An 18,642-nucleotide genomic window follows, 5' to 3' on the forward strand; every position below is an offset into this window, starting at 1 on the left:
ATGTGTTTATTCTTAATGAGAGGTATTTTTGTTTAATCCATGTAGTGTTTGTCTCACAGCTCTTTGACTAGCCCAACACGCATGCACGCACACACCACAATGTTCAGATTATCAGAGGAAGCACAAAGCACAGTGTGTCCTACTCATCAGTCTGATAGAGGTCAGTTGAAAAGCCTCCTCTCGCTCCCCAAGCAACTAAACAATTGAGCAACTTCCAAAGCTGCTGAATATTATTGGTCTTCAACCCACAATAACAAAGTGGAGATTCAGCACATTTGCAGACTAAGATGTTATCTTTGTTAGGCATGATGCCTGCTGACTTGTCATTTGGAGAGAGCGGTGTCTTTGTAAACAACATTTCACTTGTCTTTAGTACAAATAATCTACTTACAGTAACTCCCATATGTTGCCCAACTCGCTTTGTTGATTTGGCCTTACTAAAATGCCATGCAGGCCTTTTAGTTATTGGATAGAACTATTGTTTTGTTACTGAATATGTTTTTTCTATCTTATACTGTATAATACAAAAATTTATTAAAAAATCCTCATCAATCTACACACAATACTCCATAATGACAAAGCAAAAACAGGTTTTTTGAACATTTTGTACATTTATACAAATAAATATTCAGACCATTTCCTCAGCACTTTGTTGAAGCACCTTTGGCAGCGATTACAGCCTCGAGTCTTCTTGGGTATGACGCTTCAAGCTTGACACACCTGTATTTGAGGAGTTTCACCCATTCCTCTCTGCAGATCCTCTCAAGCTTTTTCAGGTTGGATGGGGAGCATCGCTGCACAGCTATTTTCAGGTCTCTCCAGAGATGTTAGATCGGGTTCAAGTCCGGGCTCTGACTTGGCCACTCGAGGACATTCAGAGACTTGTCCTGAAGCCACTCCTGCGTTTTCTTGGCTGTGTGCTTAGGGTCGTTGTCCTGTTGGAAGGTGAACCTTCACCCCAGTCTGAGGTCCTGAGTGCTCTGGAGCAGGTTTTCATCAAGGATCTCTCTGTACTTTGCTCCGTTCATCTCTCCCTCGCTCCTGACTAGTCTCCCAGTCCCTGCCGCTAAAGAACATCCCCACAGCATGATGCTGCCACCACCATGCTTCACCGTAGGGATGGTGCCTGGTTTCCTCCAGATGTGACGCTTGGCATTCAGGCCAAATAGTTCAATCTTGGTTTCATCAGACCAGAGAATCTTGTTTCTCATGGTCTGAGAGTCTTTAGGTGCCATTTGGCAAACTCCAAGCGGGCTGTCATGTGCCTTTTACTGAGGAGTGGCTTCTGTCTGGCCACTCTACCATAAAGGCCTGATTGGTGGAGTGCTGCAGAGATGGTTGTCCTTCTGGAAAGTTCTTCCATCTCCACAGAGGAACTCTGGAGCTCTGTCAGAGTGACCATCAGGTTCTTGATCACCTCCCTGACCAAGGCCCTTCACCCCCGATTGCTCAGTTTGGCAGGGCGGCCTGCTCTAGGAAGAGTCTTGGTTGTTCCAAACTTCTTCCATTAAAAAATGATGGAGGCCACTGTGTTCTTGGGGACCTTCAATGTTGTAGAAATTTTTTGGTACCCTTCCCAAGATCTGTGCCTCGACTCAATCCTGTCTCCGAGCTCTACGGACAATTCCTTCGACCTCATGGCTTGGTTTTTTCTTTGACATGCATTGTCAACTGTGGGTCCTTATATAGACGGGTGTGCGCCTTTCCAAATCATGTCCAATCAATTGAATATACCACAGGTGGATTCCAATCAAGTTGTAGAAACATCTCAAGGATGATCAATGGAAACAGGATGCACCTGAGCTCAATTTCGAGTCTCATAGCAAAGGGTCTGAATACTTATGTAAATACGGTATTTATGTTTTTTTATTTTTAATACATTTGCATCAGATTTACCATATTATACATATCTTCAATCAGGTTTAACACTCTTATTTGTATTAGGGGGTTACGAGAGGCCCAGATAAGAGCGAAGATGTCGCATTAAAAAACATTTTACCAGCTGTCGTTGTCCCAAATGGCACCCTATCCCCTATATAATGTACTACTTTTAACCAGAGCCCTATGGGCCCTGGTCAAAAGTAGTGCCCTATATAGATAATAGGTGCCATTTGGGACGCAGGCAGAGATAGGGGTCCAGCTCAGGGCGTTCGGCTTACTCCATACAGGAAACAGTAAAAGGAGTCGTGTGGCGTCCACATTGCTCGTAAAAGCCCTCATGAATGTGTCTGTTAAAAAACATGACCGGGCCTTTTGCACTCCATTAGCCTATAAGCCAGGCTTTTACGAGTGCAGGATGTCATGCTTTCTGGCTTTCTTAATTTGATTATCAGCCATTACGACCTCTTCAGATGCTGACTGGGCCCAAGTGGATCACATGAAGAAGAAGCATGCATAAGCTTACAGTACACACACAAAGACACATGTCAACACACACACACACACTGTTTTCATCTGTCACCAAAATTGTTATAAGTATATTATACCATGGATATCCAAACAGTTCTACAGTTTTAACTCAATTATTGTAAATGGTAGTCACATATTTAACTGTAACTGTTATCATTTCAGACTAGTCTTCCATGCTTTTGCAGTAAATATTCAAGCCAAGGGTTTATTTCACGAGGCCGTGCAAGCCTACACAACCTTATTGTTCCATAGACAGTACCAGTCACCAAAAGTAATGTGCATTGAAAAAAATGTAATGTAGGAGTAATGTCCTTATAAATCCATGCTGTATAATAATATTATAGCAAAGGTTGTTGAGTGGTAGTCTATTAATGTTGTATGTACTGCACAATAACACTATTCTGAGGTTTTTGACTTGTGTAGTTGCTATTAATGTCATGTATTCTGCGAGAGAGAGAGAGAGAGAGAGAGAGAGAGAGAGAGAGAGAGAGAGAGAGAGTGGTTTCTGTCTGGCTAGAGAACGTCCCATCGTAAAGCTGACTTAATGTACATGAATGAGCAGAGGCTCTATTTGAATAAATCACCCTGAACACAGGGTTACATCCACACTCATTCACCACTATCACTCCCTACCTAACTACGTTTTGGCCTTTCATAAATCTCAAACTACGAACCACAACTCTCGTCTTACTATATTACTATCGACAAATGGTCACTTATTGAATCAATGCTTTTGTTTCGTTCCAATATAGGAACATCTATAGACCGTCTGTAAAGAGACACTCCAAATAAAGTGTAACCAATCAGTGTTTTTGTTTTGTGTCCAATAGGAGGACACAGATCACAACTACTACACATCAAAGACCTACAGCCCCACGGACCCCATGAGCAAGGACTTGTGGGTGAACGTTGACCAGATGGACAAGGAGAAGGTGAAGATCCATGGCATCCTGTCCAACACTCACAGGCAAGCTGCGGTAAGTCAACCTTCCTCTCAGATTCTGATTAGGTGGAAAAGTAGAGATACATGGAATGACACGGAATGATTTGATATGAAATAGACTCATAATGACCTTCAATTGGACAGACTCTGCAGCGGGAGCTGCACCCCTGCAGCAGTAGGGTGAAGTTTCCCCTAGACACTGATCTTGGGTCAGTTTCGCATTTGCCCAACTAATGGTTAAGGTTAGGATTGGGGGAGGGGAGGGGAAGCTGATCCTAGATCTGCAACTAGGGAAAACTTCACTCCATAGCACACTACCTCTACACGAACAGGTGCATACTGATGAGGTCATCAAGCCGCTTTGGGCTTTGCATCAGGTCCTTGTACAGTCAGGAGACCGAGAACAGGGTGGCATGACAGGAGGTAGGAGGTTGGATGGCGTCACATAGAAAAGTGCACCCGGGGTAAACAATGGAACAATGTCCCGTCCACAATGAGTAAAGACACAAAATGGAGTGACACAGTGTGTATTCTCCCCTTTAGTCACTGGATGATGGATTGAGCCATACAAACTGGGGCAAGGCTTCATTTTTAATTGGAGAGGGCTATGGAGAGTGCAGCTTTCCTTATTCTTCCACAGTGAAAGAACAGAGCAAGTGGTATTGGGAAGTTTTCTCAGGCTGTGTCCCAAACGGCACCCTATTCCCTACATAGTGCAGTACTTTTTGCCTTTGGGCCCTGGTCAAAAGTAATGCACTACATAGGAAAAAGGGCGTCATTTCCGACGTACGCTAAGACTTTGGCTGTGTCCAGAGAATCAATATGTTGGATGCTGGACATGAATACCCAAAGTGAATGGTCATTCAAGGAGTGCACTATATAGGAAATAGGGTGCTGTTTGGGACACACCCACAGAGATTACCATCAGCGCATTGGAATACCCTCAGAACATAATCAGCCAATAGAATCGTAAAACAAGCAAACCCACAGAGGTCAACTTCATCAAAATAAAGCGTAGAAACTAAGCTGTAGAACGACTGTGTTTAGTCATGGTAATTGACTGTGGTGGGCCGCAGCATTACTCCCCCTGGCCTAATCCTGGATTATGTTGCTGTGTTTACCATGGAGTTATGCACCCTATTCCATATATAGTGCACTACTTTTGACCAGAGTCCTATGGGCCCAGGTCAAAAGTAGTGCACTGGGGAATATGGTGCCATTTGGGACGAGATCATGATACAGTACTGGAGTGACTTGTGCTGCCTCAAAGCAGTGCTGTAAACCCTCACATTTTAATCGATTCAATTACTCTATCTGACACAGAAATAGTCCCAAGAGTGTGGTAGAATGTGAAATCCAAATACACATACATTTAGGAATCAATATAAATATAATATAAATATAGTCAGCTCGTTAAAGTTTTGTTTTCTTGTTGTCAAACTCATTTTTCAGTAATTGGTCGGGAAAATTTTTGTACTAATCTTGTTTTGCACATAAATGAGTGTGCACATTGCATTTCACTCTGTGAGCTCATTGAAAAATACATGTACTTTTATGTTCAACTCTAGGATGGGTGTGTTCTTCAAACTTTATAAAAGTCTATGAAACTCATAAATTATTTGTTTTCATAACCACAACGGTGTATTTTATCCTGGGAGATGTTATATTTGCTTAAAACCTAATCCTAACTTGGCTTGTGGTAAAATGAATAGTCAGCTACCCTAAGAACTGAGAAAGGTGGAACATAAGAATTCTCTGTCCCGAGTGCCTCTTTGTTTACCTTAAACATACTTTCTCTGTCTGAGACTGAAGTTTTATCCTAATGAGTCTTTTTCAATCTTATCTTGCATGTCTTTTTGGAGCTCTCTTTCTGACCAGGGTCTTATGTGTTTTTTTTATTCATGCAGAGAGTCAATCTATCCTTCGATTTCCCCTTTTATGGACATTTTCTGCGTGATCTCACCGTGGCAACTGGTGGTAAGTGAACAACCTCTTCCTGAGCTAGTGTTGACGTGATTGAGGGAGATAGAATGAATGCTAGCAGAAGTGAAATTGTTTGTGTGTGTGTGTGTGTGTGTGCGTGCGCGCGTGTGCTTGGCTTTTATTTGGTAGCAGTCTGGATTATCACTGGAATTATACATGGCATATTATAAACTGGGTGGTTCGAGCACTGAGTGCTGATTGGTTGAAAGCCGTGATATATCAGACCGTATACCATGGGTATGACAAAACATTACTTTTTACTGTTCTAATTACGTTGGTAACGAGTTTATAATAGTAATAAGGCACCTCGGGGGTTTGTGGTATATGACCAATACACCACGGCTAAGGGCTTTGTCCTGGCACTCCACGTTGCGTATTGCTTAAGAACAGCCCTTAGCTGTGGCCTATTGGCCATATACCACACCCCATTGGGCCTTATTGCTTAATTATACAGCCATTGCTTTATTGCTCCAGGGTTTAGAAGAGTTTGTAATGAGGTTAGAGAAATCATCTCTGTTGTACAGAAGCATTTACAGAGTGTGTGTGGGTGCGTGCATGCATGTGTGTACATGTGTGAGTGCATGTTCTCTCTCACGTGCGTGCTTGTGTTTTTGATTCTGTGTTTGTGTGTACCTGTTTGTGTCAGTGTTGTGTGTGTGTGTGTGTATGCGTATGCGTATGTGTCTGTGCTGCTGTGTGTATGTGATTGAGATCTGAATGCTGAGAAGTGCAAAGGGTCAAACAGAAGGTTATTTATCTTGCCTCGTCTCAGTCTGTCGACTGCCAGCCCAGCCAAACAAATTGAGGTTTGAAAACTCTGGTCTGGCACAGACCGCAGTACAAAGCCACTAACAGCCCTCAGCACAAGTCTTCCAGGCAGCCAGTTAGACTGGTAGAAAACACACAGCACCAGTGGCCAGCCTGCTAGACCTGGGGAAAACCACCACCACTCCCAGTCCCCAACACTCAGCAATACCAGCCAGTCCTGGAATGCGTCCCAAGTGGCTCCCTATTCCCTACATAGTGCACTACTTTAGACCAGGTCTCTAGTCAAAAGTAGTGCACTATATAGGGAATAGGGTGCCATTTGGGATGCAGATTATGTTGGAGAGAAAACCAGACCAGAGTTTGGACTTGGAAAAGGACCTGCACTGCCAAGTGCTGGAATAATAACCCATTGATATACATGTGAAATAGGAGTGATATAATAGCTCACTGATATACATGTGAAATAGGAGTGATATAATAGCTCACTGATATACATGCGAAATAGGAGTGATATAATAGCTCACTGATATACATGTGACATAGGAGTGATATACAGTGGGGAAAAAAAGTATTTAGTCAGCCACCAATTGTGCAAGTTCTCCCACTTAAAAAGATGAGAGGCCTGTAATTTTCATCATAGGTACACGTCAACTATGACAGACAAAATGAGAAAAAAAATCCTGAAAATCACATTGTAGGATTTTTAATGAATTTATTTGCAAATTATGGTGGAAAATAAGTATTTGGTCACCTACAAACAAGCAAGATTTCTGGCTCTCACAGACCTGTAACTTCTTCTTTAAGAGACTCCTCTGTCCTCCACTCATTACCTGTATTAATGGCACCTGTTTGAACTTGTTATCAGTATAAAAGACACCTGTCCACAACCTCAAACAGTCACACTCCAAACTCCACTATGGCCAAGACCAAAGAGCTGTCAAAGGACACCAGAAACAAAATTGTAGACCTGCACCAGGCTGGGAAGACTGAATCTGCAATAGGTAAGCAGCTTGGTTTGAAGAAATCAACTGTGGGAGCAATTATTAGGAAATGGAAGACATACAAGACCACTGATAATCTCCCTCGATCTGGGGCTCCACGCAAGATCTCACCCCGTGGGGGTCAAAATGATCACAAGAACGGTGAGCAAAAATCCCAGAACCACACGGGGGGACCTAGTGAATGACCTGCAGAGAACTGGGACCAAAGTAACAAAGCCTACCATCAGTAACACACTACACCGCCAGGGACTCAAATCCTGCAGTGCCAGACGTGTCCCCCTGCTTAAGCCAGTACATGTCCAGGCCCGTCTGAAGTTTGCTAGAGTGCATTTGGATGATCCAGAAGAGGATTGGGAGAATGTCATATGGTCAGATGAAACCAAAATAGAACTTTTTGGTAAAAACTCAACTCGTCGTGTTTGGAGGACAAAGAATGCTGAGTTGCATCCAAAGAACACCATACCTACTGTGAAGCATGGGGGTGGAAACATCATGCTTTGGGGCTGTTTTTCTGCAAAGGGACTAGGACGACTGATCCGTGTAAAGGAAAGAATGAATGGGGCCATGTATCGTGAGATTTTGAGTGAAAACCTCCTTCCATCAGCAAGGGCATTGAAGATGAAATAGGTGTGATATAATAATCCATTGATATACAAGTAAAATAGGAGTTATATGACAGTATGAATATTAAGAAGAAAATTATGACAACGCTTCCTGCTTTCTGTATCTGTGGGTGTGGGGTGTGTTTGTGTGTTTGTTTGTGTGTGTAATGGACCAGAGCAAGTCAGACACATTACAAAAGAGGCCAGTGTGTTAGTAAATGTTCCAACAGCACTAGGGAGGAGAAGGAAGGAGGAAGAGGAGGAGGAGGAAGAGGAAGGAGGAGGAGGAGAAGGAGAAGGGAGGAAGGAGGAGGAGGAGGACGAAGGAGGAGGAGGAGGAGGAGAAGGAAGGATGAGGAGGAGAAGGGAGGAGGAGAAGGGAGGAGGAGGAGGAGGAGAAGGAGGAGGAGGAGGAGGAAGAGGAGGAGAAGGAAGAGGAAGGAGAGGGAGGAGGAGAAGGAAGGAGGAGGAGGAGAAGGAGAAGGGAGGAAGGAGGAGAAGGAGGAGGAGGAGGAGGAAGAGGAAGGAGAGGAGGAGGAGAAGGAAGGAGGAGAAGGAGAAGGGAGGAAGGAGGAGGAGGAGGAGAAGGAAGGAGGAGGAGGAGGAGGAGGAGGAGAAGGAAGGAGGATGAGGAGGAGAAGGGAGGAGGAGAAGGGAGGAGAAGGAGGAGGAGGAGGAGGAGGAGGAGTATTTTCCACAGAGACTGAGGGTGAAACCACAACATCTTTAGTGGCTATTATCACATCAAAGAGTCATGCTTAAGCCGTACCCAACTATTCCAGCAATGTATGCAGACATTAGACTGTAATCATAATAGAAGAAAGTAAATCACCATCGCCATCATCGTCATTATCATCATGCGAATATATCATTTTCCTGATTTCTTAAAGACTATTATTGGACAAAGTGAATGTTCCTCCCTAGCTATAGTACATCTCACTACCTCAGAGCTATCCTGTAAAGCATGGAGCTTCCAGAACGGTGTTGTAGTGATGAGAGATATGTCCCAAATGGAACCCTATTCCCTAAATAGTGCACTACTTTTGACCAGAGCCCATAGGTTTCTGGTCAAAAGTAGTGCACTATATAGGGAATAGGATGCCATTTGGGATGCAAGCAAAGGCTGTTAGCAGCTAGCCCACAGGATATAAAGATTTCCTGCATTCCTCCAGAGAGAGATGGAGTGATGGAGGAGAGGAGAAGAGGAGGAGGAGGGGAGTAGGAACGGCTATCAGCTCACCGCAGGCTCCAGAGCTCTGCCTCTGTAAATTCCTGTTCACACACCTCCATTTCAGTGTCTACTCCTCCCTTCATCCCCCAGCCATCCTCTTTTCCTCCCTCCTTCCTCTCCTCCGCCTCCCAAGTCATTTATCCATTTAGCAAGCATTTCCACCCCTCCAGCTCTACCCTGCTCCAACCTTCCATTCCTCCATTGCAATTGTGTTATCTTCCTGTGAGCGTCAACCTAGAGAGACAGTGTGGGATGTTGTGGTTCTACGACTGGAGACATATGGCCCTGCTTGCAGCCTGAAAGGGGTTAGGACAGGAACAGTACTAAGCTGTCCATATTAGGACAGCCACAGTCTCAGCAGTAGTCCTAATATGGACACCGTACATAAACTGAGTGTACAAAACATTATTTTCCATGACATAGATTGGCCAGTTGAATCCAGGTGAAAGCTATGCTCCCTTATTGATGTCACTTGTTAAATCTACTTCAGTCAGTGTAGATGAAGGGGAGGAGACAGGTTAAAGAAGGATTTTTAAGCCTTGAGACAATTGAGACATGGATTGTATATATGTGCCATTCAGAGGATGAATGGGCAAGACAAAATATTTAAGTGCCTTTGAATGGGTTATGGTAGTAGGTGCCAGGCACAACGGTTTGTGTCAAGAGCTGCAACGCTGCTGGGTTTTTCACGCTTGAAAGTTTCCCGTGTGTATCAAGAATGATCCACCACCCAAAGGACATCCAGCCAACTTGACCCAACTGTGGGAAGCATTGGCGTCAACATGAGCCAGCATCCCTGTGGAACGCTTTCGACACCTCGTAGAGTCCATGTCCCGACGAGTTGAGGCTTTTCTGAGGGGAAATTAGGAAGGTGTTCTTAATACTTTGTACACTCAGTGAGGGAAAAAAGTATTTGATCCCCTGCTGATTTTGTACGTTTGCCCACTGACAAAGAAATGATCAGTCTATAATTTTAATGGTAGGTGTATTTGAACAGTGAGAGACATAATAACAACAACAAAATCCAGAAAAACGCATGTCAAAAATGTTATAAATTGATTTGCATTTTAATGAGGGAAATAAGTATGTGACCCCCTCTCAATCAGAAAGATCTCTGGCTCCCAGGTGTCTTTTATACAGGTAACGAGCTGAGATTAGGAGCACACTCTTAAAAGGAGTGCTACTAATATCAGCTTGTTACCTGTATAAAAGACACCTGTCCACAGAAGCAATCAATCAATCAGATTCCAAACTCTCCACCATGGCCAAGACCAACGAGCTCTCCAAGGATGTCAGGGACAAGATTGTAGACCTACACAAGGCTGGAATGGGCTACAAGACCATCGCCAAGCAACTTGATGAGAAGGTGACAACAGAAACACAAAAGAACTGTCAATCTCCCTCGGCCTGGGGCTCCATGTAAGGTCAGATGAGACCAAAATCGAGCTGTTTGGCATCAACTCAACTCGCCGTGTATGGAGGAGGAGGAATGCTGCCTATGACCACAAGAACACCATCCCCACCGTCAAACATGGAGGTGGAAACATTATGCTTTGGGGGTGTTTTTCTGCTAAGGGGACAGGACAACTTCACTGCATCAAAGGGACAATGGACAGGGCCATGTACCGTCAAATCTTGGGTGAGAACCTCCTTCCCTCAGCCAGGGCATTGAAAATGGGTCGTGGATGGGTATTCCAGCATGACAATGACCCAAAACACACGGCCAAGGCAACAAAGGAGTGGCTCAAGAAGAAGCACAAAAAGGTCCTGGAGTGGCCTAGCCAGTCTCCAGACCTTAATCCCATAGAAAATCTGTGGAGGGAGCTGAAGGTTTGAGTTGCCAAACGTCAGCCTCGAAACCTTAATGACTTGGAGAAGATCTGCAAAGAGGAGTGGGACAAAGTCCCTCCTGAGATGTGTGCAAACCTGGTGGCCAACTACAAGAAACGTCTGACCTCTGTGATTGCAAACAAGGGTTTTGCCACCAAGTACTAAGTCATGTTTTGCAGAGGGGTCAAATACTTATTTCCCTCATTAAAATGCAAATCAATTTATAACATTTTTGACATGTGTTTTTATGGATTTTTTTGTTGTTATTCTGTCTCTCACTGTTCAAATAAACCTACCATTAAAATTATAGAATGATCATTTCTTTGTCAGTGGGCAAACGTACAAAATCAGCAGGGGATCAAATACTTTTTTCCCTCACTGTATAGAGTTGAAAAGTGTCTCAGCCACACTGAGGATAGGGGTCAACACAGAGGTCAGGCACATTTACAGACAAATCACATAACACAGTAACAAACTAAGTGGTGTTCTGACATGGTGTTGCTTCAACACTTAGAAATGAATCACCTAATAACAGAAGTAACACAAGAAGTGTTGTTGTGACGTTAAGTGTTGCTAGTGCTGTCAGAGCCAAATGTAGAGAAGTGTCTAGAGGTTGGAGGTTGTAGCGGTAGAGACAGGTCCTGTCCGTCAGAAACGTAGTCCCAAACGGCACCCTAGTCCCTACCTGGTCAAAAGTAGTGCACTATATAATAGAGTGCCATTTGGGACACAGAGTGGTGATATGTGATCTGATCCCTCTGTAACCCCAGCTGTCAGAGAGAGCCAGGGTAGAAACCCAGCTGTGTGATGTCTTTACTGGCCCAGAACTGGCCCTCTGTCAAAACCCTGAAACACGCACGCACGCACACACACTTCACCCTCAGCTCCAGATTCCTCCGTACACACATGCATTGGGTTCAGCGGCTGTGTTTTTCTCCAGGCACGCTGTGGTTGGAGGCTTTGGCCTGCATCCCAAATAGCACCCTATTCCCTTTTTAGTGATGGGCCCTGGTCAAGTAGTGCACTATAAAGGAAATAGTATGCCATTTTGGGACACATCCTTTGTTTTAAGGGGGACATACCACATGACTGACGTTGAAGCTAGCCACAGAAGCCCGAGTGTGTGCCCGAGTGTGTGCACTCCTAGAAAAAAAGGTAGGGTTCTTCAGTTTGTCCCCATAGGGGAAACTTTTTTGGTGCTGCATAGAACCCTTTGCAGAGGGTTCTACCAAGAACCCTCTATGAAGGGTTCTTCTAGAACCCTCTATAATGGTTCTACCAATAACCCTTTTATCATCTAAAGGTTCTTCCTAAAACCCTCTATGAATGGTTCCACCAACCTTATTAGCCTTTAAAATTAAACTCTGACAATACATATATGATAAGGCCTTTATTTGAGAGCTCTTCTTTGAGGTGTTAGGAAACTCCTGGTTTACATGCCACATTAGGCCTGCAAGTCACATTATGCTTGGCTTGCAAAGTTATGTGTAATGCATATTGGAATCCAGCCAGAGTGAGGATATTCAACAATTTGAACTTTTAATCACCTGGAACGTGCATTGACAATGACTGCCAAGGTAGGGAAGATTAATTAATGAGACTACCTAAATCATCTAAAGTGGAACAACCATTTCAGGAGCAGGTGCAATAAGTCCAACTAACAGATTGGATTATGTTAGAAAAATGTATGTTATTTATATTTGAGTAGCATAAGATTAATTAATCAATCAATGTACATGCAAAAATACAGATATTGATACAAGCAATTCTGAAAATAAACCTGCAATAGAGCATGCTGGGAAATATGATAATGATGGGTGTGGTTTTGAGTGTTTTACTCTACACAGAGTAAAAATGACACAATCACACTCAACTCTGTGGTTATTAATACCAACAGACAACACTGGGGTTCTTGTACACCACTGAGTGTTAAGTTAATTTAACTCCTTAATCAAGACAGATATCAAGGCAAAGATATCAACTATGTTAGTACTGTATATTTGAAATGATTAAGGGAATACCAGATACATGCACAAATGTTCCCATATAGGTACATTTTAAAACATTATCACACCTATCTTTTTAAACTTGACTTTGATTACTCAAACTCCTGATGTTCAAGTTTAAACTCTGAGGTAAACACTAATGCTCAGTCACTATTTAAAAGAAATGCAAAAGTTACAATTAAAAGGCTTATTTAGATTCAGAAGGGTTCTATGTAGAACCCTTCTTGCCTTCCAAATAAGTATTCTTGCCTTCAAAAGAATCTTTGAAGAACCCTTTCTTCCTAATACGGTTCTTAGGATGTTAAAGGTTCTAGGTAGAACCCTTTTCCTTACAAATAACTCTTGTCTTCCTAAAAGGGTTCTTCAGATGAAAACAGTTCTTGGTAGAAACCTATCCCTCTGCAAAGAACCCTTTTGGAACCTTTTTTTCTAAGAGAGTGGAATGCAGTGAAATAACAAGTCTGCCAGTAAACACACACACACACACACACAAAGACACACACAAAGACACACACATACAATCTATATCTTCCACACACACTTGCACACTAACAGGCAAACAGAGGAAGTAGAGCGAGAAAGAGACAGACACAGAGAGGAAGTAGAGAGAAACAAGGTGGTCATTCAGTATGGAGACAGCAGTTTGTCTAGTTGTTTCTCCTCTCTTCCTGTGAGCCTATGCTAACAAAGGCTTTCTCTATGTGTGTGCCTCTAGTGTCTGATAAGCCTCAGTCATTATGGTTACACAGACAAAATGAGGGCAGCCTCTCCCTTAATTGAAGAGATGTTTTTCTCTGCCGCTGTTTGTGAGATAAGGTAATGGCCAGACACGCAGCAGACGCTCAAGTCGAACACAGAGAGAGAGAAAGAGTGTGTACCTGCGTGTTCCTCCTATGCTGGCTGCTCCCAGCTCCAGACAGCTGTTTTAAACTAAACTATGAAATCTCTCCAGAACTTAACAAAGGCTCAGTATGGAAAAACAATTGGGTTGTTTGGACAGAATGTCTATAAAGTAGAGTGGTTGGTCAAGAGGTTCTGGTAATGCCCCTTCATGTTTTTCCTCCGGTATATACAGAACAGTACTCCCTGATACCAGAACATATAAACAGAAGTGGAACTAGAAACGGAACCAACTCTCTTATCCCGCTCTCTATCGCTATGTGTTTTTCTCTCTTTCTCTCTTTCTCTCTTTCTCTTGTTCTCTCTTTCTCGTTCTCTCTTTCTCTTTCTCTTTCTCGTTCTCTCTCTCTCTCTCTCTCTCTCTCTCTCTCTCTCTCTCTCTCTCTCTCTCTCTCTCTCTCTCTCTCTCTCTCTCTCTCGTGCCCTGTCTTCCCCCTCACCATCTCAATCTCCCACACACTCACTCCTTTTTCTATTTCTCTCATTCTCTATGAATTGTCCTGGCTGAGTTCTTACTCTTCTACTCCCACACCTACTGTCCAGTTCCCCCACCCCTCCCCTTAAAGTGATGGCCATAATGAATTTGACTGCCTGCTCTATTGAATGGCTCTCTCTCTGGGTGTCTGCACTTAAGTGTATTGCGAGACTGTCGTATTTTCCCCAGGCTGTCGGTTAAATGTTTTTGTGTTTGCAATAGATTTTTTTTGAAAAGCCTCTCTCCTTTAACCAGAGAAGCAGGCACAGAGCCAAAAGTCTCCCAAAAGGCTGAATTTAACATAGAGGATGGTGCGTGTGTGTGCGTGCATCCGCGCATGTTCTTGCGCGCTCGTGTGTGTGTGTTCCTGCATGCATGTGTCTCTGTTTGTGTGTGCGTGTGCGCACAGGCCTTTGTGTGGTTATGTGGGCCTACACTGTACGTCTTTGTCTGTACGGCCCGTCTGTGCTGTTTGAAGATACAAAGGGAAAAAGAGAAAGGTGGGGAAACAAGGTGTGGTGGAGAAAAGGAAAGTCAGATAAGGTACATTTTTTTTTTTTTTTTTTATTTATTTTTATTTCACCTTTATTTAACCAGGTAAGCCAGTTGAGAACAAGTTCTCATTTACAACTGCGACCTGGCCAAGATAAAGCAAAGCAGTGCGATAAAAACAACAACACAGAGTTACATATGGGGTAAAACAAAACATTAAGTCAAAAATACAACAGAAAATATATATACAGTGTGTGCAAATGTAGCAAGTTATGGAGGTAAGGCAATAAATAGGCTATAGTGCAAAATATTTACAATTAGTATTAACACTGGAATGATAGATGTGCAAGAGATGATGTGCAAATAGAGATACTGGGGTGCAAATGAGCAAAATGAATAACAATATAGGGATGAGGTAGTTGGGTGGGCTAATTTCAGATGGGCTTTGTACAGGTGCAGTGATCGGTAAGGTGCTCTGACAACTGATGCTTAAAGTTAGTGAGGGAGATAAGAGTCTCCAGCTTCAGAGATTTTTGCAATTCGTTCCAGTCATTGGCAGCAGAGAACTGGAAGGAATGGCGGCCAAAGGAGGTGTTGGCTTTGGGGATGACCAGTGAGATATACCTGCTGGAGCGCATACTACGGGTGGGTGTTGCTATGGTGACCAATGAGCTAAGATAAGGCGTATTTATACATATTTGCAAATACATATTTGCACACGCGCACAAACAAACACACACACCACGCTGGATGGGGGCTGCACTTGACTGTGAAGTCCTTAAGGACAGGATTGATTCCTCACTGGGAGGGGCTGTGCTCTTGGCCTCTGTCGTGATAGATGTGTTGGTGAAGACATATGGTGACACGAAATGCAGGCGAATTGGCTGCAGCTATAAGTGACCTTTTAAGAACACTGTTTGGCTTTTTTCCAATTTCTTTTCTGCCACTTTTTCTTGCTGAGCGAATGTTTCGGTCTCAAATGTCTCAGTCAGACATTCACTTTGTTCTCTGTTTTTCAACTTCCCCCTGAGCACCGACACCTTAGCATTCAGGACAGATTTTCTTACTTTGTGATATTGGTGGCATAATGTTCTATAAAGGCGTGGGAAACAAAAAGGTAAAGGGAAGATGAGGACAAGCGGCCATTTTAATTTTAATGCATTTCCACAGCAGTTGACTTTGCTATACTTCTCTGTCACAGAATGAATAAAGATGATGTTTGTTTCTGTCATCATCAATGTTAATGTACCCCTCTATGTAAAGAATATTTCCCTTAGATGAATAGCCAGTGCTTTTTGTTTCGCAGGGGTACATTTAATAACCAACTGGCTGATAAGCAGGAAAAGGACTGCTTTGTGTTGATTGAGTATGGTGTGCTCAGCAGATATAGAGTATACATTTATGTATCCCTAATGTTTGTAACACATAGAATGTATGTTTTCTATATACACTGCTCAAAAAAATAAAGGGAACACTAAAATAACACATCCTAGATCTGAATGAATGAAATAATCTTATTAAATACTTTTTCTTTACATAGCTGAATGTGCTGACAACAAAATCACACAAAAATTATCAATGGAAATCAAATAGATCAACTCATGGAGGTCTGGATTTGGAGTCACCCTCAAAATTAAAGTGGAAAACCACACTACAGGCTGATCCAACTTTGATGTAATGTCCTTAAAACAAGTCAGAATGAGGCTCAGTAGTGTGTGTGGCCTCCACGTGCCTGTATGATCTCCCTACAACGCCTGGGCATGCTCCTGATGAGGTGGCGGATGGTCTCCTGAGGGATCTCCTCCCAGACCTGGACTAAAGCATCCGCCAACTCCTGGACAGTCTGTGGTGCAACGTGGCGTTGGTGGATGGAGCGAGACATGATGTCCCAGATGTGCTCAATTGGATTCAGGTCTGGGGAACGGGCGGGCCAGTCCATAGCATCAATGCCTTCCTCTTGCAGGAACTGCTGACACACTCCAGCCACATGAGGTCTAGCATTGTCTTGCATTAGGAGGAACCCAGGGCCAACCGCACCAGCATATGGTCTCACAAGGGGTCTGAGGATCTCATCTCGGTATCTAATGGCAGTCAGGCTACCTCTGGCGAGCACATGGAGGGCTGTGCGGCCCCCCAAAGAAATGCCACCCCACACCATGACTGACCCACCGCCAAACCGGTTTATGCTGGAGGATGTTGCAGGCAGCAGAACGTTCTCCACAGCGTCTCCAGACTCTGTCACGTCTGTCACATGTGCTCAGTGTGAACCTGCTTTCATCTGTGAAGAGCACAGGGCGCCAGTGGCGAATTTGCCAATCTTGGTGTTCTCTGGCAAATGCCAAACGTCCTGCACGGTGTTGGGCTGTAAGCACAACCTCCACCTGTGGACGTCGGGCCCTCATACCACCCTCATGGAGTCTGTTTCTGACCGTTTGAGCAGACACATGCACATTTGTGGCCTGCTGGAGGTCATTTTGCAGGGCTCTGGCAGTGCTCCTCCTGCTCCTCCTTGCACAAAGGCGGAGGTAGCAGTCCTGCTGCTGGGTTGTTTCCCTCCTACGGCCTCCCCCACGTCTCCTGATTTACTGGCCTGTCTCCTGGTAGGGCCTCCATGCTCTGGACACTACGCTGACAGACACAGCAAACCTTCTTGCCACAGCTGTGTGCCATCCTGGATGAGCTGCACTACCTGAGCCACTTGTGTGGGTTGTAGACTCCGTCTCATGCTACCACTAGAGTGAAAGCACCGCCAGCATTCAAAAGTGACCAAAACATCAGCCAGGAAGCATAGGAACTGAGAAGTGGTCTGTGGTCACCACCTGCAAAACCAGTCCTTTATTGGGGGTGTCTTGCTAATTGCCTATAATTTCCACCTGTTGTCTATTCCATTTGCACAACAGCATGTGAAATGTATTGTCAATCAGTGTTGCTTCCTAAGTGGACAGTTTAATTTCACAGAAGTGTGATTGACTTGGAGTTACATTGTGTTGTTTAAGTGTTCCCTTTATTTTTTGGAGCAGTGTAATAATAATAATATAATATATGACATTCAGCAGATGCGTTTATCCAAAGTGACTTAGTCATGTGTGCATTCATTTGACATATGGGTGGTCATGGGAATCAAACCCACTACCCTGGTGTTACAAGCACCATGCCCTACCAACTGAGCTACATTTGTTCTATTGATGTCCTCTCTGGTGGAGCTGTATTTTGATGATGCGAGTGAATACACACACACACACACACACACACACACACACACACACACACACACACACACACACACACTGTGGAAAGCTGTGTGAGAAAGCAGCAGGCAACCTTTTACCAGCGTTCTAACTGTCTCTAAATGGCAGAAGAAACAGTCCTTTGTGACTCTAACCTGTCATACAAACACCACCTTGTTGTGAGACTGAACAGAGTGGAAGCCCCTTAACAAAGTCCCTATTGACACCGACTATGTGCATGTGCGTGTGTGTCTGGTTTGAGACTGTCAGGCAGAGAGGGAAGCTTCGCCAGGGAACATGACTGAGAAACTCCATTATATGATGAGTGAAATTACTCTGCTAAATCAGCATTTCCTCTTCATCAGTTTTATTTTATGGAATAGAATTAGCTAATGAATCAGCAGGACCAAGCAGCTGATGCACTGGTTAGGAAGCCAGTGGCTGGGGGCCAGAGGGGATATCATGGACCATTTAGTAAATGTGTGGAAAGATAAACAGACATACGTCTGGAGAGGGAGAAAGAGATGCCTTGAACAAGTGGAATAAGAGTAGGCCCTCAATCAATGACATGTTGACTTGTTGTGTGGTGGTTACTGTCATATTTAATGAGTACTATCTGCTGTGTGTTTCTTCCTCAGGGTTCATCTACACAGGTGATGTGGTCCACAGGATGCTGACGGCCACCCAGTACATTGCCCCCCTCATGGCCAACTTTGACCCCAGCGTCTCCAGGAACTCAACCGTCATCTACTTTGACAATGGTACATGGCATTCA

At 43.9% G+C, this 18,642-nt stretch overlaps 1 protein-coding gene across 1 annotated transcript in view; it reads left to right on the forward strand.

Annotated features, from left to right (window-relative positions):
- plxdc2b (plexin domain containing 2b) overlaps positions 1-18,642 on the forward strand; it is a 202,601-nt gene that overhangs the window by 86,230 nt on the left and 97,729 nt on the right. Inside the window, exons 3-5 of the mRNA XM_041881132.2 lie at positions 3,240-3,386; positions 5,260-5,329; positions 18,506-18,628. Coding sequence (XP_041737066.2) covers positions 3,240-3,386; positions 5,260-5,329; positions 18,506-18,628 — 340 coding nt within the window. The remainder of the gene's footprint in view (positions 1-3,239; positions 3,387-5,259; positions 5,330-18,505; positions 18,629-18,642) is intronic.

This window comes from Coregonus clupeaformis, chromosome 7, assembly GCF_020615455.1.
Source record: "Coregonus clupeaformis isolate EN_2021a chromosome 7, ASM2061545v1, whole genome shotgun sequence".
Taxonomy (NCBI): Eukaryota; Metazoa; Chordata; class Actinopteri; order Salmoniformes; family Salmonidae; genus Coregonus; species Coregonus clupeaformis.